Source organism: Lutzomyia longipalpis, chromosome 1 (genome assembly GCF_024334085.1).
Source record: "Lutzomyia longipalpis isolate SR_M1_2022 chromosome 1, ASM2433408v1".
Classification (NCBI taxonomy): Eukaryota; Metazoa; Arthropoda; class Insecta; order Diptera; family Psychodidae; genus Lutzomyia; species Lutzomyia longipalpis.
Genome location: NC_074707.1, coordinates 11,687,017 through 11,706,599, shown reverse-complemented (window position 1 = coordinate 11,706,599; position 19,583 = coordinate 11,687,017). Strand labels below are relative to the sequence as shown.

The window sequence follows — 19,583 nt, the reverse complement described above, 5'->3', positions numbered from 1 at the left end:
TAGATTTAATGCATAATACTTAATGGCACATTGTCAGCCACTTAACGGAAGTTCAGTTAAGCCCTTCCATCCCTCTTCGCATCTTGCTATATTTTGAATATTTAATCGGTATACTTGTAGGTGGAATTATCCAACATGTACCGCACCATGGAGGCTAATAACTATGCCTCAGCCGAAGCAGCTATTCAAGATGTGAAAGATGGCAAGCTTATGGCATTTATATGGGATTCATCGCGTCTGGAGTATGAGGCAGCCAAGGATTGTGAACTCGTTACGGCGGGAGAGCTCTTTGGGCGTAGTGGCTATGGGATTGGCCTACAGAAGGGATCCCCGTGGACGGATCACGTCACGTTGGCCACGCTCGAATTCCACGAAAGTGGTTTCATGGAGTCCCTCGATAAAGCCTGGATTTTCCACGGGAATGCCCAGCAGTGTGAGCAATTTGAGAAGACTCCCAATACGTTAGGGCTCAAAAACATGGCAGGGGTGTTCATACTCGTTGGAGCGGGAATTGTGGGTGGTATTGGGTTGATAATAATTGAGGTGATTTACAAGAAGCACCAGATTAAAAAGCAAAAACGAATGGAAATTGCCCGGCATGCGGCAGATAAATGGCGTGGAACTATTGAGGTGAGTTCTCTATATACATATTTCTTCATCCATCCCTCAACCCCTCTCTCAACCACCCCCTCTTAAATGTCGGCCTAAAATTACTTCGTCAACAAAACAAATTAATAGAGAATTTAATAATAAGCTATCCAACGTCAAATTTCCTCATCATCCTCGCTAATGAGAATTATACCGCATAAGCGGGAATTTGAGAGGATCTCTTCCTGTTGGATTATATTTATGATGGCCTCGGCTAAATTATCATTTATCGATTTTTCTTCTAAATCCCTCCTAAATCCAACACATCAGTCATTATTCACGAGACCGCAGTGACATCACAAGTGACCCTAAAAAATCTCAACCAAAATAACCCGCCTAAAAAGGGCTTACCAACGAACCTTCTCTAAAAGGTAGAGCCTGTCCCTACGAAGGAATTGTGATTACAAAATTCCACACTAAATTAATTATTCAATTAAATTCTATAACTACTTTTAGCTCATCTACTTTTCATGTGGATGAGGAAAGCTTGTTCAATGAAATTTTTCACTCATCCTGATAGTTTGTAAAATGAGTTTTTTATCTTTGAACAATTTCACCCAAGTCTCCCCATTCTACTGTAAAACCGGACCACAGGGAAACTTTTACTTGAAGCAATGGAAGTTTAGACATCCTGTAATCACATAAATTTTAGCACTTTTAAGCTTTTGCAGAAGTTTTATTTTACATCTTTTTGAATTTTTTTCCCTCTTCACCCCAATACGTCCATTGCCGCCTTAAGATTGTATAAAACTTCCAGAAGCTTAATGAAGACAATGTCTTTTTACTACCACCCCCATTTTATCTCTTTCCACACGATCAAGTGGCAAAGAGAATGAATTTTAATACTTTAATTCTTATTTGATGAATGATTTACTGTATTTTGAGTGAATTTGTGATAAATTCGATGAATTAGAACAAATTAGAGAGACAAAAAAAGCCACACAATGGTGCTGAAATTCTTCAAGTTATTCAAATGAAATTTCCGTTTAGCACCAATTCAATTTAGTGGGTATATGTAATTGAAAGTAAAACGATGTGTCTTACCGCATTGATTTGAAGTACAAAGGGGTGCCATATAGGAAGCACTTGTAATGCAATTTCTCCCTCAACATAGTATTACAAAAGAAGTTCACATTCAAAAACTTGTAGTATTCAAAAAGCTTCCATTTCACTTTAAAGTGAATATTTAAGGGACATTTTGGGTGAATTTTAGTTGAATAGAAAGTTTATATTCAACGGATTAATTCATAAACTTTCCCGGCGACCATGTTCACGAGGTTTTCCTTCTTCTGAACTTTTCACATAGCAATGCGGAAAAATGGGAAAAGTTCCTGTATATTTGAGTTTTCGCATATAATAATTTAAAATTCATCATCAATTCATTCGAGAAATTTTTCCCTTAAAAATATCCTTCGTGTTTCCTTTGGAAAATCTCCAAGGAAATAAACATAATTATGTTGTTTTTATGTGCTTATTGCAGAAACGAAAAACCCTCCGAGCATCATTAGCAATGCAGCGGCAATACAACATCGGTCTCAATTCCACACCAGGAACTATCAGTCTGGCTGTGGATAAGCATCCGCGTTTTCCACCTCGATTGGGTCCTCGGGGCCCGGAAAGAGCCTGGCCCGGGGACTCTGACCTCATACGGAATCGTCGCCTCGAGGAGAAGGGCTACAAAGGGCCACCCAAGTACTCCCCCGCCTACACATCAGACGTGTCCCATTTGGTCGTGTAACTCTCACGGATTCTCCGGAGATTTATTGAGCATCAAACCAACGGCTGTAGCCCCTTCTGTCGTGTTCGATGTTGAGCAAGTACAAAAAAATCACTTTCTCCCACTTTTGTTCTAGTTTTATCTATGCCCTACATCCCTGAATAACGCGCTCATGTAAATCACAACTCAAAGACACACCATGTTCCAGAAAAACTGAATGAAAAATCTAACAGAATTAAACAAAAATTATTTGTGGTTAAACCTTTAATTTCTGTTTATGTGTTTGTTTTTAATTAAATTAAAATTTGTTCTAATTTGATTTAAAATTCTAAAAATTGAAAAAATCAAATCACAAATGTTGAAAAAGAATCACAATTTGTACAAAATTGGGCCTTATTTAGCGACCAAGAAAACCCTTGAAATTCGCTTGAAATCTTGAAATTTTAGTTCAAAATTTAAAGATTTCAAGGATTTCTTGGTCGCTAAAAAAGGCCCATAAAAAACTTTTTTTTTTAATTTTAAAAGGAGCTCATTCATCTCTGTATGGGAATATCTCTCATTTGAGAAAATAACCTTAACAAATATATAGAGAATCAAAGCAAAAGAAAAAGAAATTTTCAAAAAAAACATTCTCCACAAGAAAGCCAGCAAAAATTGGTCAAAATGTAAAGAATTACGTCATAGTTGTTATTTTTTGTCTTTTCTAATTCAAATAAAAAATAAATCAACAATAATTGAATGAAAAAATAATAATAAGGAAATACCTTAAAGACAAATTAATGCAATAAAGGAAAGCAATAAAATTTCTAAAAAAAAATTGCAGCAGAAATGTTGGGACATGGTGTGTGTTAAAAAATCATTCAAGTGCACAAAAATCCGTTGAATTAAAATTCCATTTTTCCCTCCATCCCTGTGTACGTCAGACGTCAGTAATATCTTGAAGAACAAGCAATATTAATGTGTAATTATTTTCACAAGTCAATAGAGCGACAGGAGGGGCGCGGGTACAGCATTGACCTTCTTTTAGGCCAAATTTTAGGAAAATGAAAAAACAAACATTTTGTAAATATAACCCAAGAAAATGTACCGTTTTTAGAAGGAAAAAAAGGTGGAGAGAATGCAAACACACAAATTAAATGAAAATCAACTGCCAGATTTTTTTCGTAAAAAAAAATACTTGTAGATAAAATTAGCCAAGAAAAAAAATGAGAGAGATAAAAACCAAATGAATTTGTAAATAGAAAACATAGACATTTCTTCCCTTTAAACAAAAAAAAAATGTGAGGGTGTGGTGTAATTATATATAACACCATACCACCTGTAGAAAATTGCTGTAAAATGTAACAAAAGAACGATGAACGGTATTTAAGCAGAAAGAAAATGATATATATTTTTTGAAATACAAACTATTAGTCTTATATGGAAGGCCTATAAGTTAATTATTGAAATCAATGCATATTATTTTGCTATAGTGTCATAGGGGTGCGAAGGTAGAATAAAGAAATGAAGAAAATAATGTAAAACACCAACATTTAACTCAATTAAAAAATCATCGCGTCTTGTGACTCATTTTTTGAGGTATAGAATTAAATTGCAAGAAAAACAATTGATTGGGGAATCGCGAAGGAAAAAATTATTTAAAACAAAAAAAAACATAGAAATTATATTAAAAAAAATGTTGAGAAAAGAATAATTTATATTAGGGCAAAACACATGAGATTTTTGAATATTTTCTCTTATATTACAATACCGATGTATTAACAAAAAACAGGTAAAAGGATGTTTTTAAACATAAAGAAAAAAAAATTAAAGTTACTAAGAAATAATAAAAAAAAGAAACATTTTTAATCGGGGATTTTGATGAAGGCGCTAATGAATAGTATTTGAAAAAAAAAGAAAAAGAGTTGGTAATAAAGAGAAACTGAGAGGGGAGTTAAACCCACCAACGTGAAAAAAACTTTAATTATTATGGTGCACACTATATAGGTCGATGAGAAAAATATTTAAACAAAAAAAGTTGTAATTGGTCCCTTCTACCGAGAAAAAATAACACCACCTCTTTGTAATAAAAATAAATTTAAAAATGCAAAGATAAATATATATAAACTGCAAAGATAAAAATTAAATATAGCATGGATGGAACAGTATAAAGCGAAAGAACGGTAAGTAAAACTTACGGGCTGTGATTCTTTCTTTGTCAGTGAAATGTGAAATTGACGGAAAATTAAGGATGGGCAAATTTTGAGGAAGGCTTTCTCGCGCACCGAATCACAGCCAACGCGCAGATAATTTGTGAGAAGCCTTAATCGTGGGCGTTGGCTGTGATTCGATACGCGAGAAAGCCTTCCTCAAAATTTGCCCATCCTTAATTTTCCGTCAATTTCACATTTCACTGACAAAGAAAGAATCACAGCCCGTAAGTTTTACTTACCGTTCTTTCGCTTTATACTGTTCCATCCATGCTATATTTAATTTTTATCTTTGCAGTTTATATATATTTATCTTTGCATTTTTATATGTATATATATAATGTATATATCTATGCATTTATATATATATATTTTATTTTATTTTATATGTGTATATAAAACGCCCCGCTTCGCGGGGCGTTGGACTTATGCAACTCAAGATATGACATGTAAACTTTAAAACGCGATATCTCCGGAACGGCTACATAGATTTTCTTCATTTTTGGCATGGTGATAGATACTATAGTCAACTATAACATATCAAAATTTGAAGCAATTCTATAAAGCGGTGCTCGAGATATTCATCGAAAACTCATCGAAAATTTTGTTTTCGATTTTAGCGCCACTTGCGGTCATTTTTTGAACTTGCAATGTTCCGAGCAGTTGTAGGGCTCATTAATATCTTTCATTTGAGCCCGAGTTGATCAAAATCGGTCAAGCCGTTCTCGAGTTATGGCCGATTTTCGATGAAAAATTGTGGCGGCCATATTGGCTAAACGGCTTGGCCGATTTTCGAAAATGAGGTATCGTTGGAAAGGTCTTGATGGCCCCTACAACATATCAAAATTTCAGACCTCTAGCTATAATAGTGACTGAGATATAGCGAAAACAAAATTTTGAGGTTATTCAAAATGGCGGACGCGGGGGTGGGGGGTTGGATTTGATTTCATAATCGGATGTCTTCCACCTGATATATGAACTTTGCCGTTGACCGCAAGTTTCTATCTATTACCGTTCTCTTGCAATATTGCGTTATATTCCGGCCGGACGGACGGACGGACGGCCGGACGGACGGCCGGAAAGATTTTTGGCGCATACGTTTTTTGGAATGTGGGGACCCTAATTCGTGCTTATCCCAAGTTTGAGCCCGATCTGACGACTTTGCATTTTAGAGTGTACACAGAAGCTGTGCTTCTTTTAAGAAAGAATCACAGCTAAAAAAAGAAACTTCAACAAAAATGCAACAAAACGCACGTTAACGAAATAATAACATTGTGGCAGGTGGAACGTATCCGATAAAATTAACTCTGTAACGTACAATAAAGATGAAAAAAACCACGTAATAGGAAATGGAGAATTATCCCTTTGAAATATTTGATTAAATGTGAAATAAATAAATAAAAGAGAATTGAAAAGGACATGTAAATAGAAAATTTAAAAAAAAAATTCACAATTAAATAGAAAATTTTCTCATTGTCTCGTCGAGTACAGGGTGCTCGAAAATTAAAAAGAAAAAAAAACTATAATGAGTGTCAGGATAGAGAGCGACGAAAATCAACAAAAAACAGAAAAGTAAAAAAATGAGTATTGTAAATGAAAGAGAAAAAGAAAAGAAAATTAGCCTTAATTTTTATGTGAGGAATTTAGAGGAAAACAGTGAAAAGAAAATTTAAAGCTCAATGAGAAAAATCAAATGCGCTTCTTTTATAAAAAAAAAAAATTAAACTGAATTTAAATAAATAAAAAAAAAACATTTCAAGGAATTTCATTCAAAACCAAATTGATCATAGAGCAACGAATTTCAGTAATATTTGAAATAAAATGGTATTAAATTGAATTTATTGAATTTAATTTTGCTCCCACCAATTTCTAATGAAAAAAAAACGAAGAGATTTACTAGAAAGCTCCGAAAGCTCCCACCTTTTGAAAAGCCAGAATGCATTTAATATTTTTCACTTGAATAAACAAATCTACCCCCATCTCTCACCCCAAAATTTTCTTTATTGTTTAATTACTCTTTTCTGTACTTAATTATTTTTTTCACTTCATTGAAAAAAAATGTAGAAGGTTCTAAATTGCAGGGGAGGCTCTACTTACTTAAAAAAAAAAACATTCTCACAAAAGAAATTTCTATAAAATAAAAACCCACTCTCTCTCTCTATGGATGTTAATGTCTTAGTTTGAATAGCGGAGACAAATAACTAAATATTACCTAAAAAAATGAAGAAAAAAAATCTACTAAATAAAAACTAAAAAAAAACCTTTAAAAAAGACGTAAAATAAAAAGAAGCCATTAAAACCTACACTATAAAAAATAAATTAATAATAAACTTATTGTTAATTCACTAAAAAATGAAAAAAAAAGAAATTGTTATATTGTTATATAAAATATTATTGAGAAAGATATTATGGAAAATTTTATTTCGTTTTGAAACGAGGATTTTCAGTGAAAAAGTCAACAGTAAATGGAGACATAAAAAAATTAAATGATGGAAATAATTCCTCCAATATGTATTGAAGAAGAATGTGTCAAAAAACTGCTGAAGAATATATATTAAATTATATATATTCCGAAAATATGATTTTTATTCCTTTTGCTTCTTCTCAAACATCTTAAAGGGAAAGTAAAACACGTTAAAGGTTCAACATATATATTGACTTTATTTTCAGACTCTTCACATTTCCAACAATAAAATGGTAACAGTTAGCAATCTTTAAATTTTCTCATACGTGAGACTCATTCTCTTTGCTTTTAGGTGGTCTTGTATTCTGAAATGCTTGGATTAAAAGTCCATAAATTCCTTCATTCACAAATAAATTATACAATATACGGAATAAATGCACAAGTGAGGCAAGAATGACATGAAAAATAAGTTAGACACGATAATTTCGATATTTCACTTTTCCTTTCTTTTTTTTTTTAGTTATATAGATTTACTAATGCGATAAAATGTTCAACACGAAGACATTGAGATTTGCTTTAATGATCGTAAAAGACGCTTCAATTCGTAAATTTAAATTCGTGGAATTTTTTCTTGCCTAATCATTTTCTTTTTAATTTTCACGAAAGAACGATTTCCTTTTAAATTCACTTTAATCTTAGATAATGCGATAATCACGCCCTAAAATGGGTTATAATTTGCCAAAAAATTTCTTGTTTGATATTCCACATACTTCTGCCAGGTAAATATCCATTAATAAATCATTATGATTAAATTAATCTTCATAGAATTCTTATTTTTGATTTTAATTAAATACTTTATAATTAAGTATTTCTAATACAATAATTATTATCAAGATAAACAATTTGTTTTAAAATATTCTTATTTTAAATTGCATCTACTATCATTTTAATTTAATTATATGTGGAATACCAAAATGAATAAATTCCAAGAATAAATTGGCTTTATTTTTTAATTTTTTTTATCCGATTGCCAAGGAATGAATTTTTAATGAATTTATATGAAAAGCGTCGCAATAGCATAAAATTAATATCGATATTAAGTACCTGGAATACGTGCACCTTTAGTGATTCTTCGGCAGAATTAATCCTTTAAGCATGTCGAAGCTATTGCCATCTGGATGAACGGATTCTGCTCGTCTGCCCTCAGTTTGCACCCTTAGATATCCATACTCATCAATTCCCATCACTTTAGCACTCCTGTGGTCTCCCTTCTCATCCACAATTCCCACTTCGACACCGCTGTGCAACCAGAATTTGTAGTACAGCTCATTGAGGTACTCCAGTCCGTGTGCACCATCCTGCACTCGGCGGAAAATATGCTCTATTTCATTGAAAATCCGTGCAAGGAGGTGCTCATAGTGAAGAAGTGGGAGATTTGCATTCGTAAGCTTATTGTGTTCCCGGATGAGATCATTGAGGCAGATGGTGGGAGTGGAGTTGTCTAAATTGATAGCACATCCAACATTGCAGATTGCTGTGTGTGTATCCACAACGGATTTAGCCACCAAACCCCCAATCTTTACTGTACCATTTGCATAAATATCATTTGGCCACTTTAGACGAATGTCCAGGTCCTGAAAAGTATTCCAAAAAATATATTTTTTTATATTTTAAAATTTATTTTCAAATAATTATGTAAATTGAGAAAGAAAATTATATTATGATAAAAGTATTCAATTTTTGTCGCATAGTGTAAAAAATCCTGCTATATATTTCATGTTTCTTCTTCTTCTTCACTCTTGGCAACTTATGCTTCATGTGCCCTTGAAGCATATACCCCAAAGCATTTCTTGTCACACAAGTTCAATAAATTTATCAAAAACACTGAAGCTGAAAAAGTACCCGAAAATTGTGCTGTGTGCATCGCAAGGGTATTTCTGGGCATTCCTGCACATCTCAGTGACTGTACGTAGTACCCGCGGGGGTGCATTGGGGTAGAAAGTGTGCGAAAATTCATGTGAAAAAGTCCGTGTGCACAGGGAGAGACTCAATGAGAGAATTGATTGATTTTTTCTCTTGTTGTTATTTCGCCCCGTGAAGGTAAAAAATAAAAATTTAGAGAAATATGTGTACACTGCTGCACTCCCGCAATTTCGGGGGTTAAACCACAACACATTGTGGGGGTGAGTGCATTACGGGAAGTGTTGGGGGCAGAGTACGCCGAGTTGTAGTTGGGACACAATGTCGGACGACGGGGCGGACACGGAGAACGAGAAGGACATCCGGCGAGGATTGTATGTCATTCAAAGTATGATTGACATTTCTGCAGATAGGCTCGAGGGTTTGCGGACGCAGTGTGCAACAAGTGCAGAATTGACGCAGCAGGAGATTCGATCGCTTGAGACGAAGCTCGTGAAAATGTTCACGGACTTACTACTCACCAAGGCCAAGTTATCGGAGAGACTACCACGTGGACTCACAGCTACGGGAGCAGAGCTGCGTCAGTGGTTGAGAGTTGTTGGCCTCAGTCCTGACTCATTGAATGTTGTACTGCAGCGTGTGAGCACCCTGGAGACGCTGCTTGAGAAGAGTGAACTTGAACTTCGTGCCATCCTCCACGATAACGCCAATGTGCGCGACGAAGAGGTCAGACGCCTCATTCGTGCCATGTACAACCTCAAGCAGTGTCGTCAAGCCATCACTTGTGGCTTTCCAGAGCCAACAGACCTCTTCTGGGATTCGTGGGATCGTCAGCATCAGGCACACCCCCGCTCTGGTGCATCCCCACGCACAGGACGCTCCAATGCACGTTTCAACCCGCAGCAGGCACGACTTCAGACATCTGACAGCACAGTCCAGAGTCCCGTGGAGATTTCACCACCAGAGACTGGCAACTACGGTACAACATCCCCCGAGGAGAGTTCCACCACGGTAAGCACACTCACACCATCCCCATCTCCTCCAAGTTCCCCTTCCGTTCTCCTAAGTCAAACAAAGAAGCGCGGAGTATTCCCAACGACTCCACCAGCAAAGAAGAAACACACCACGAATCTACAGCCCGGAGCCAATGCCGTCAATGCCAATTCTGTCTCAACACCACCAAGTGGCGATCAGACGCCAATGCCAAAGTCCCGAAGCCACGAGTCACAATTGCTGGTGACCTCAGGATCAGAGAGTGGCAATACCCAAGTCAATAGTACAACAACCACAGCCAATAGCAAGCCACGATCTCGCCTCCATACAGAACCCGGTCCCGGTGATCACTCCGGAGACATTGCCGTAGAGAATTGCTCGCCCGTGATGAATAATCTCACAGTGCCACGTTCCCCGCTAACACCAGTTCTCATCAATCCCACCATGGGGCACGATATACCGCACCATTTCACGAAGAACTTCAAAATGATGACTGTAACGTGCGACCTTTGCGGGAAGCCCATGTTCTTTGGGCTCAAATGCAAAGAATGCAAGTATCGCTGCCACAAGGACTGCGAACCATCCGTACCACCATCGTGTGGGCTACCCCCGAAGCTCTTCAAGGCGATAAATCCATCTCCAAATATGAATCGCACCGCTGGCGGTGTTCCACGTCGTGTGCACCAGCAACCCGGCTACCATGGGCCAGACTCCAGTTCCGCTGGCTCAAGTTGCAACAGTTCCAGTCCCTCTAGTCCAGCCCTTCTCAATCTCCCGCCCCAGACACCGGGATCATCGAAGAATCAATTCAGTTTCCCGGAAGTGCCACAGAATCATCATCACCACCACCACCATCATCTCCATCATCACCAGCGACTGAACCATACAAATGACATGAATCGCACGATGGAGACCAAAATCCACGTACCTCCGCTACCCAGTTCTCCGCGTCCTACACTCTCTGAGCTCGCAGATACACACCAAAGCAACGATAGTGACAAAACAATCTCTCTCAGTGGCTCCACGAGTGCCAGTACAGACTCAGATCGCACTCCCATTCGTCTTGATTCAACGGAAGAGCGAGATTCAGGGCACTGGCCACGGCAGAATAGTCTTTCGCTTAAGGAATGGGACATCCCATATGATGATCTTCATTTGCTGGAGAAAATTGGAAAGGGACGCTTTGGGACTGTTCATCGGGCACTGTGGCATGGAGATGTGGCTGTGAAGCTCCTCAAGGAGGACTACTTAGACGATGATCGCACCCTGGAGGCATTCAAACTCGAAGTGGCAACATTCAAAAAGACCCGCCATGAGAATGTTGTTCTCTTCATGGGTGCATGTATGAAGCCCCCACGCTTGGCTATTGTCACCAGTTTATGCAAAGGGAACACCCTGTATACCCACATTCATCTCCGAAAGGATAAGTTCAACCTCAATAAGACGACACTTGTGGCACAGCAAATATCTCAGGGAATGGGCTACCTCCACGCTCGTGGCATTGTGCACAAGGATCTCAAGACAAAGAACATTTTCCTGGAGAATGGGAAGGTGATCATAACGGATTTTGGCCTCTTTAGCGCCACAAAGCTGCTGTACTGTGATCTAGGACTTGGCATTCCCACTGGATGGCTGTGCTACCTGGCACCCGAGCTCATACGGGGTCTTAGGCCCTACCGCCCAACGGACGAAGATCTCCCCTTCTCAAAGGCATCGGATGTCTTTGCCTTCGGCACTGTTTGGTATGAACTCCTCTGTGGTGAGTTCCCATTCAAATCCCAACCACCGGAGGCAATTATATGGCAAGTGGGGCGCGGTATGAAGCAGACACTGGCCAATTTGCAAGCATCACGCGACGTCAAAGACATCCTTATGGTGTGCTGGTCGTTTCAGGCGGACGACCGGAAGGACTTTGCAAATTTACTAACACTCCTCGAACGACTGCCCAAAAAACGCCTGGCCCGCAGTCCATCGCATCCAGTTCAATTATCCCGTTCCGCAGAGTCTGTCTTTTAGGAAAAACCCAAACCACTCCACCCTACTCCGTCACACAATCCCCATCCCTTCACCCAAATGTGCATACATAGTGTAATTTGAAGGGAAGATTATGCATGAAAGAAAAACATGTAATATTGTCTATATTGTTTCATCATTAAATACAGACCTATACAAAAAATACTTTCGCAGTAATTGCGCATTTTTTGTTTTCAATTAAGTAATATATTAAAATTATGAATTTATCAATTTAAATTTTGGAAAAGAAAATTATATAAAATCTTAATCAAAATATGCAGAAAAAAATTATTTAAGAAAAAATAAATATTTCTGTCAAAGGAGCCCATGCGCTTGATATGGGCGAAGTACCTAATTGAAGGAAACGCAGAAAACAATTTTAACCCACCCAGTCTTGTAGGGAATCAAAAAAGGGTAAAGAATCGCCAAAAATATTCACCATTTTCCACTGGGGTCACAACGAAAAAAGGCAATAAAGTTTTGTAAAAATTCAAAAAAATTGACCGCCATTCGCCATTTTGTCTCTTTCAATGCATCAAGCAGATGTTTCAATGCTTCGTCATGAGCTTGTCGATGGGAGTTTGACATTTCATTCATTTTTTTTGGGAGAAAATAAAAAAAAAATTGCGTATTTTTTAGTTTAATTATCGTGGTAAATGTGTTTTACGTGTTGTTCAAGAGTGATTTTTATATCTGAATACCTGAAGGATGAATTCCCGTACAGCTTGTGACCGTCTCAGCGAGCACATCATTGGTCGTGGAAAAGGTCTTGGGAAAGGTGGTGCCAATAAACATCGTGAGGTTTTGCATGACAACATCCAGGGAATCACAAAACCAGCAATCCATGGTCTTGTCCGTCGTGGTGGTGTGAAACGCAAAGGATTCCAGCGCAGAGGATCTCTCAATTCGTGAAAAAGCCATCTTCAAGACGATCCACGACCAATGTTTTTGGATTGCTTTGCTTTGTAATGAGAGATGTGCTCGCTGAGACGGTCACAAACTGTGCGGGAATTCATCCTTCAGGTATTCAGATATAAAAATCACTCTTGAACAACACGTAAAACACATTTACCACGATAATTAAACTAAAAAATATGCAATTTTTTTTTATTTTCTCCCAAAAAAATGAATGAAATGTCAAACTCCCATCGACAAGCTCATGACGAAGCATTGAAACATCTGCTTGATGCATTGAAAGAGACAAAATGGCGAATGGCGGTCAATTTTTTTGAATTTTTACAAAACTTTATTGCCTTTTTTCGTTGTGACCCCAGTGAAAAATGGTGAATATTTTTGGCGATTCTTTATCCTTTTTTGATTCCCTACAAGACTGGGTGGGTTAAAATTGTTTTCTGCGTTTCCTTCAATTAGGTACTTCGCCCATATCAAGCGCATGGGCTCCTTTAAACCAATAATATAAACTTCTAAATTAATCTTCTCATTGCGAAGTATTTTTTGGATATAAATTTGCATTTAGACGATATCTACTTGAGGATGGAGGGACTGGCTCTCCTTATCAAATAAATTCAACAACAAAAAAATGGGAGAATATTGTAACTTACACAGGAGAGGTATTTTATCAAATATTGAGTGGTAAAAAAAACTATGACTAGTTTTATATACATATAACTTAATTGCTATTAAATAAGATTTAGAAATTGTGATTTTGTCATTCTTCAATTAAAAAAAAACTATCAAGAAGAATAAAAATTAATGAAATTGCTGTATTACAACAAAGAATAAACGAAAAGATGAGGAAAAGAACTTTTCCATCTCCTCACAGCAAAATCCTTTCAAACATTTTCATTCTGTTTGTGTAAATACTTTTATGAAAATCTTGTACAATATATTATTGAAAATTATAATGATAAAAAAAAGATAAAAAAAGCAACCCTCTTGTGGGTTTTGCTCTTTTTAATGATCTTTCTAAAATTGATCAAAATGAATTTGTTGGCAAAAAAATAAATTAAAAGAAATGTGTGAAATTTAAACAAAAAAAAAAGAATCATACCCCATTTTATGTGCTCACACTTTCATTGATGATTATTTAGGAATTAAAAAGAACAAAAGAAATGAATTGTATTGATAAGACACTCAATTTCTTCTGTAAATAAATTTTTCTCTTTCAATAAAATTTCTCAAATGAAAAAAATTAAAATATTTCCCAAAAATAAATTAAACAAAAAAATACATGAAAAATTAAATTGAATTTAGAATGGAGATGTCAAGAATGGAGATTGACAAAGAAATTGCCAAAAAAGAAATCCAAGATGAAAAAAATTAAACAATGAGAACAACATCCACAGAATCATTAAATTTATATTAAAAAAAAACTAAAAATTAAAGAAATTTTATCTGATAGTGTGAGAGAAAGTAAAATGTAAGAGAATGATTCCAAATGGCCTAAATGTGGTTCTTTTTGTTTTATCTCTCAAGTTATTTAAATAAAAAAGAAATGATAAAAAATACATAAAATATATAAAAGAAAAAATAAAAAAGAAATATGAAAGATTCAATGAAATTACTTGTAAATAGTAATGTTAACGAGATACAAAGTTAATATTTTAGAAGTGAGTGAAATTGTGATTTGTCCAATTCAGCAGATACAAATTTAAAAATAAACAGAAACTATTAAAAAAAAATGTTTTTTCTTGTACTCACCTCATATCCCTGGCCTAGGGAATTAATGGCGCTAACCATGGCAGTAGCGACTAGATGCTGCATTAGTGGGATCCTCTGGCCCAGACGGCTGCCAAGGGGAACGTTGAGTTGCACAGTGAACATGAGGCATCCATCGGGACTCAACCACTGATTTGCATTCCTTCCCTCACCCTGAGTTTGATGGCGCGGAATCACAACGACTCCATGTCCCAAATTCAATCCACTGACCACATTCATGGAGCTCGTTACGACTGGCACATAGATCACAAGCCTTCCAACCTTTTCTGTTTTTAGAGTCTGCAAAAGTTTTGCAAATTAAAAAAAACTCCTTTGAATTTTTGAACGTTATGATCACTCACGTCAAAGTAATCAACGGTGGAGAAATTATCGGGGCAGGAATGTACGAGGATTGGAAGAAGAGAAGAACTAGCCGGTGGAACTTCGTCATTTTTGCCGCAAAACTTCAAAGTCAAATTACTTGCTTTGAAGGTATTCTTCGAACCCATTTGCGTCGATAGTTTATCCAGCATCTCAAATTTCGCCTCATGGTGCCCCAGGAAGAAGCCATTTGTGTACTTTATTGGCTTCTGCATCCCCTCGAGGCGTCTCACAACAACACTCAAATGCGTCCCAAGCAAATCCATTAGTATCTCCAATCTGGCCTTGTTGCTCTGCTTCAACACGGGGAATTTATTTTCATCATTCTCAAATTGCATCGGATCCACCTCCAGGTGTACCTGCAGAATGTCAAGCAGCGAAGAAATATTTGCAATAAATCAACAAACTTTCAGCCCCAACATAATATTTTTCATACCTGAGAGAAAACAGCTTTACCCCCATTGGCTGCATAGTGAGCGAGTACCAAGCTTGGTGTCTGCCAGGTCTCCTCTGTACCCAGAACCTTTACATCCACACTGTGACTCGCCCCGGATTCATCGAGTACCTCCACGGACCTTGGACACACTATGAGTCTGAGTGCGTTGCGTTGGAAATTCATTGTGTTTTTGTGGTTCGATTTTTGATATGGAGGAATGTTGGATGAGGTGTGTAAGAATTTTTTTTTATTTTGCGTGAAGATGCATCAAAACAGCAGACACAACAGCACACAGAGTTAGTTTTTTGTTTGTAAATATCATTGCGAATCAACAGCCAGCAGCAACACGCAACAATTTTTTTGTTAAACGAATAGTTCACAGAATAAATCATATGAAAATACACAGAGAAAAGAAGAAGAAAAAAAGAAAGTCAGTGTGAGTTTAAAAAAAACAAGAGATGTGTGATGAATTTTGAACAGAATATTGGCCAATTTCCTCCGAGAGTTTCATTTTGTGATTTATCAGAATAAAAAAGCTTTACACACGGTTAATCGAGAAGTGCTTGGACAGAAATCTAAAGCAATTTCTTCATTAAAAAAAGTATGAATTATAAAATACCTGATGGAAATTCTTCAACATTGAGCTCACAAATCAACCCCCACCCACCAAAATTAAGGCACCCACAGAATACGATATATAGCACATTTAGAACGACAAAGGCACACTGAAAAGATGATTCAGAAACATTGAAGAGTAATAGAACAAAATCTTTTGTACAATATTTTTGAAAATTAATATGATGAAAAAAAATAGATTGAAAAAATCTTTCATAGAATTCAGAAAAAAAATAATTGTGTATGTTGCAAAATATCATTCGGTCAGTAAATAAATATTTTCAGTCAGTAAAAAAATAAATTTAATCAGATGAAATTTAAATGTCGAAAAATATTCAAACCTATTTGCTAGTATTGACCCCGATTAATGTTCTAATTACCAGTTTGTGCTAAAAATAAATAATCAACTTTCTGTATTTATCAGTTTTAATTAATGCTTAAGCTTTAAATCTTTCTGACAAAACCAGTGGCGTAGCTAAGAAGGATATTTGGGTGTTAAAAACACTTAAAAAAATATTTATAAGTTTAAAATAAACGAGACTTTTTTAAAACAAGATTTTCAAACGTTAGAAGAGAAATGATAACACTTGGATGATCGAGATTTCTAACCTCAAAAATTTGACCTTAATTTTCTCTCAAAAGAAAATATTTCTTCAAGTTTTCTATCGACGACATAGAAATAATGAAACTTCCCTATACACAGATATAGAATTTATCACGAAATATTAAAAAGATTTTAATTCTAGGGCGATTGAAAAAAGTCAAATTGGCCACTTTGGCCAGCAAAATCCTCCCAAGGTTAAACTTCAGACAAAAAATGTTATTAATTTCTCTTCTTCTTGTTCTTCTATTTTTTGTTCAGGCTAAACGTCATTCCGACAGCTTGTTACAATTTCAAACGTTATAAAATAAATGTCAAAATAAATATCAAAAACTGCTAATTTGTTCAATCAAGTCTTTCACTCACAAAAATTGATAATATTAATCTCTTAAAAAAAAACTTTAAAAATATTTCTGACTACGCCACTGGACAAAACCTATTAATTTACTGATCAAATTGAATTTTCTACTGACTGAAAATGTCTTTAATTTCCCCTCAAAAAATAGGTTTTTTGCAAATTGAGCCACTTTAAACATAAAATATGACGATATAAAAAATATTGTTGAGCTGCAAAGCTCCATTCTAGGCCATTAAGTGTTGGCACCACAATTGCAATAAATCAAAATTTATTAAAAATCAATGCACGAGCACCTCTTATAGATTCTTAGTGGGAAATTATTTTTTCTCTCTCCCTCTAATTTTAGCCTCTTCCCGATAAGGCTGAACAAATTCAAACAAAGCCAATAAAAATTTAATCAATATTTAGAATAGGAAGTAAAAGAGACTCACGGTTGCGATGTGGAGGCAGTGGGAGCTGACGAAGCTGGAGGAGCAGATCCTTCATCGCTATCGTGTGAGAAATGCTTCTTAACGGGTGATGGTTGATAGCAGAAGACATGATGCATCATCTTCACTTGACGCCAACGTCCGTAGGAGAATTGTACGAGCTCATGCTCTCGCACCTCTGCTGTGCGGTACGTGGGGAGAACAATGTGGATGAGATCGCTGCAGAGACAGAGCATTTTGCCACCGTTGAGAAAGAACTCCTGCAGTGTTGCAGCCACACCATCAGCTACACTCCCGCAAACAACGAGAAGTGTTGTATTCTCCATCCAAATGCGATGCTTCACTTGATTCGCAGTCAGTGGGTAGATGGTGTAGGTGTCCTCCTCCAGGACATCCTGTAGTGCATGAATCACATTGTCCCGCGTGACGTTTGAGTCGGAGTAGACGAGAATGTTGGGTGGTTTGCTAATTACAGCCGAATTAGCGCCCTGAGATGCCTTTGTTCGCTTCAGCAGAGGCTTCTTACTGCCTGATGCTGAACTGGGTCCAGCTTCGGGAGTCTTCTGCACCCGAGCTGACGGTGGAGGTGATACGAGCGTCTCATCGACTTCCTCAATCTTCTTCATGGGACTAGTTTTAGGTGATGTTCGTGGTGATACTTTGGGACTAGTTTTGGCTTTTGTCGTTCCACTCCCGGATTCAAGGGAGAGTGAATCAATTCGCATCTTCGGAGAGGTACTCCCCTCGGATTTCGTTGGAGATTTGGCGACTAGATTTGGTTCTGGGGGCTTTGTTGGTGGAATGAGGTCAGGTCGAACAATTCCACTCTTCCCTTCAGTCCGATTCTTATTGTACTCATACTCCGACGCTTGCTGGGCGAGAATTGCCATACTCCGAAGTCCGGATAAATGCTTGTCCCACTGTATTGGCGATAAATTCCTCATGGCACGACTAATGAATTCCTTCTTTGCGTGATTTCGCACCAAATCAAACGGCTGCGGGGACCCATCGACGGCTATGGCTGTGGGGGTGGAAAAAAGTGGGGAAAGGCACCAAATGGCATTGAATAAATCAATAAATTGAGCAAAAAATAATTCGGATGAGGCGAAAAAAAAAGGAAATTATGTCATGAGTGATACTAACATTGAATGCGCGTTAGAGGCAAATTGTCATTGATAACGAGGCAATCTTGCATGAAAGAGGCCATAATAATTTCGGTAAATCGCCTAATGTCCGATTTGAGAATCACAGCAATGTGGGAGTCCACCTTCCACGCAATTGGCTCTCCGTAGCCCTCAATCAGTAGCTGCATGGTGTTCTCATTCATCGTTGGGACGGTCTCTGTTTCCAGGAGGAGATAAACTGACGATTCCTCCTCTAGTTCAAGGCCATTTCCTTGGACGACAAAGGGCACAAGAGTGGGGGCTTTCGGGAAGGAAACCCACGGAGTGAGAAAGACACTCTGCCCCGGGAAGAGAGTACATCCCCGCTGACTACCACTGTGCCAGAGAACATCCCTTATTCTTGCTTGTGTGTAGTTGGAACACAATTCTGAAGACACCGAAGTATTGGCCACTTCTGTGGGGAACAGAGAATGCGATAAATGTGCTAAAATTGCCAAAGGACTCTACACAAATTCCTCACCATTAATCTCTGATGGGAGATTGTAGAAGACAACACTCATGTGCTCCGTCAATTTACTTGTTATCCGTGAGAAAACGGACCTCAATCTCCAGGACTGAATCCACGTCGCTGCCATGTAGTAGAATGTTAACAGCATGCTTGGTATCACACCCGGAAAGTGCCCCCAAATGCAATCTCAAATTGGTTTGTTTTCGTTTTCTAATTGACAAAACCTAACCTCAAATACACACTATTACACTTTTTTCCTATTGACACGCACTTTTTTGCAAATCTTCCACCTCTAGCGCACCCACTGAGATGTATTTTATCTAATTTTGCAAGGAGTTACACACAAAATCGATTTAACATGGTTTATTTTTGTGATTTTTACGTAAGAATATAAATTTTTATTCTTCGGGGTGAAACATTTTCTGTTGCACAATAGTTGAAACATTTGGGAATGTTTCATGGGATAATGGGAGGAATAGTTCTTTCCCGCCACACTATGAGCGCTAGTGTTGCAGGGTGGGAAAAAAAGCGCGGGAATTTTGGAAAAAGTGTGAGCTGTGCGAGGGAATGGAAGTTTCTTCAGCAAATAA

The 19,583-nt window shown here is 37.2% G+C and overlaps 6 protein-coding genes across 10 annotated transcripts in view; 5 read left to right on the top strand and 1 right to left on the bottom strand.

Annotated features, from left to right (window-relative positions):
* LOC129788588 (glutamate [NMDA] receptor subunit 1) overlaps window positions 1-4,449 on the top strand; it is an 88,109-nt gene extending 83,660 nt beyond the window's left edge. The window contains exons 10-11 of the mRNA XM_055824788.1: window positions 121-630; window positions 2,129-4,449. Coding sequence (XP_055680763.1) covers window positions 121-630; window positions 2,129-2,386 — 768 coding nt within the window. The 3' untranslated portion in view covers window positions 2,387-4,449. The remainder of the gene's footprint in view (window positions 1-120; window positions 631-2,128) is intronic.
* The window catches only part of LOC129790073 (luciferin sulfotransferase-like), a 767,385-nt gene that overhangs the window by 670,275 nt on the left and 77,527 nt on the right, over window positions 1-19,583 (top strand). The window lies entirely within an intron of this gene.
* Window positions 1-19,583, top strand: part of LOC129788207 (probable Rho GTPase-activating protein CG5521) — a 626,970-nt gene that overhangs the window by 529,860 nt on the left and 77,527 nt on the right. The window lies entirely within an intron of this gene.
* LOC129788331 (tolloid-like protein 2) overlaps window positions 1-19,583 on the top strand; it is a 606,934-nt gene that overhangs the window by 509,824 nt on the left and 77,527 nt on the right. The window lies entirely within an intron of this gene.
* LOC129788565 (biotin--protein ligase) lies at window positions 7,196-19,512 on the bottom strand. 4 transcript variants are annotated; one of them, XM_055824775.1, is made up of 8 exons: window positions 19,006-19,512; window positions 18,505-18,939; window positions 17,365-18,382; window positions 15,360-15,498; window positions 14,905-15,282; window positions 14,546-14,842; window positions 8,063-8,592; window positions 7,196-7,676 (listed from the first exon to the last, which is right to left on the bottom strand). In XM_055824775.1, the coding sequence occupies exons 1-7, from the start codon at window positions 19,139-19,141 to the stop codon at window positions 8,080-8,082; spliced, it is 2,916 nt and encodes a 971-aa protein (XP_055680750.1). In that variant the 5' UTR covers window positions 19,142-19,512; the 3' UTR covers window positions 7,196-7,676; window positions 8,063-8,079. The 4 variants fall into 4 exon arrangements, with proteins under 4 accessions (XP_055680750.1, XP_055680735.1, XP_055680744.1 ...); XM_055824760.1 differs by having other exon boundaries at window positions 15,360-15,516; window positions 19,006-19,507; XM_055824769.1 differs by having other exon boundaries at window positions 7,196-8,592; window positions 19,006-19,511.
* On the top strand, window positions 8,808-14,526 carry LOC129788674 (kinase suppressor of Ras 2). Its single transcript, XM_055824920.1, has one exon. It carries the CDS (start codon window positions 9,200-9,202, stop codon window positions 11,885-11,887), a length of 2,688 nt encoding a protein of 895 aa, XP_055680895.1. The 5' UTR covers window positions 8,808-9,199; the 3' UTR covers window positions 11,888-14,526.

Coding starts and splice junctions, on each gene's coding strand:
- LOC129788674 (XM_055824920.1), top strand. CDS start 9,200: ATGTCGGACGACGGGGCGGACACGGAGAACGAGAAGGACATCCGGCGA.
- LOC129788565 (XM_055824760.1), bottom strand. CDS start 19,141: ATGCTGTTAACATTCTACTACATGGCAGCGACGTGGATTCAGTCCTGG. Junction 15,283..15,359: donor GTAAAGCTGTTTTCTCTCAG/GTATGAAAAATA, acceptor GACATTCTGCAG/GTACACCTGGAGGTGGATCC. Junction 8,593..14,545: donor CCCTAGGCCAGGGATATGAG/GTGAGTACAAGA, acceptor AATACTTTTCAG/GACCTGGACATTCGTCTAAA.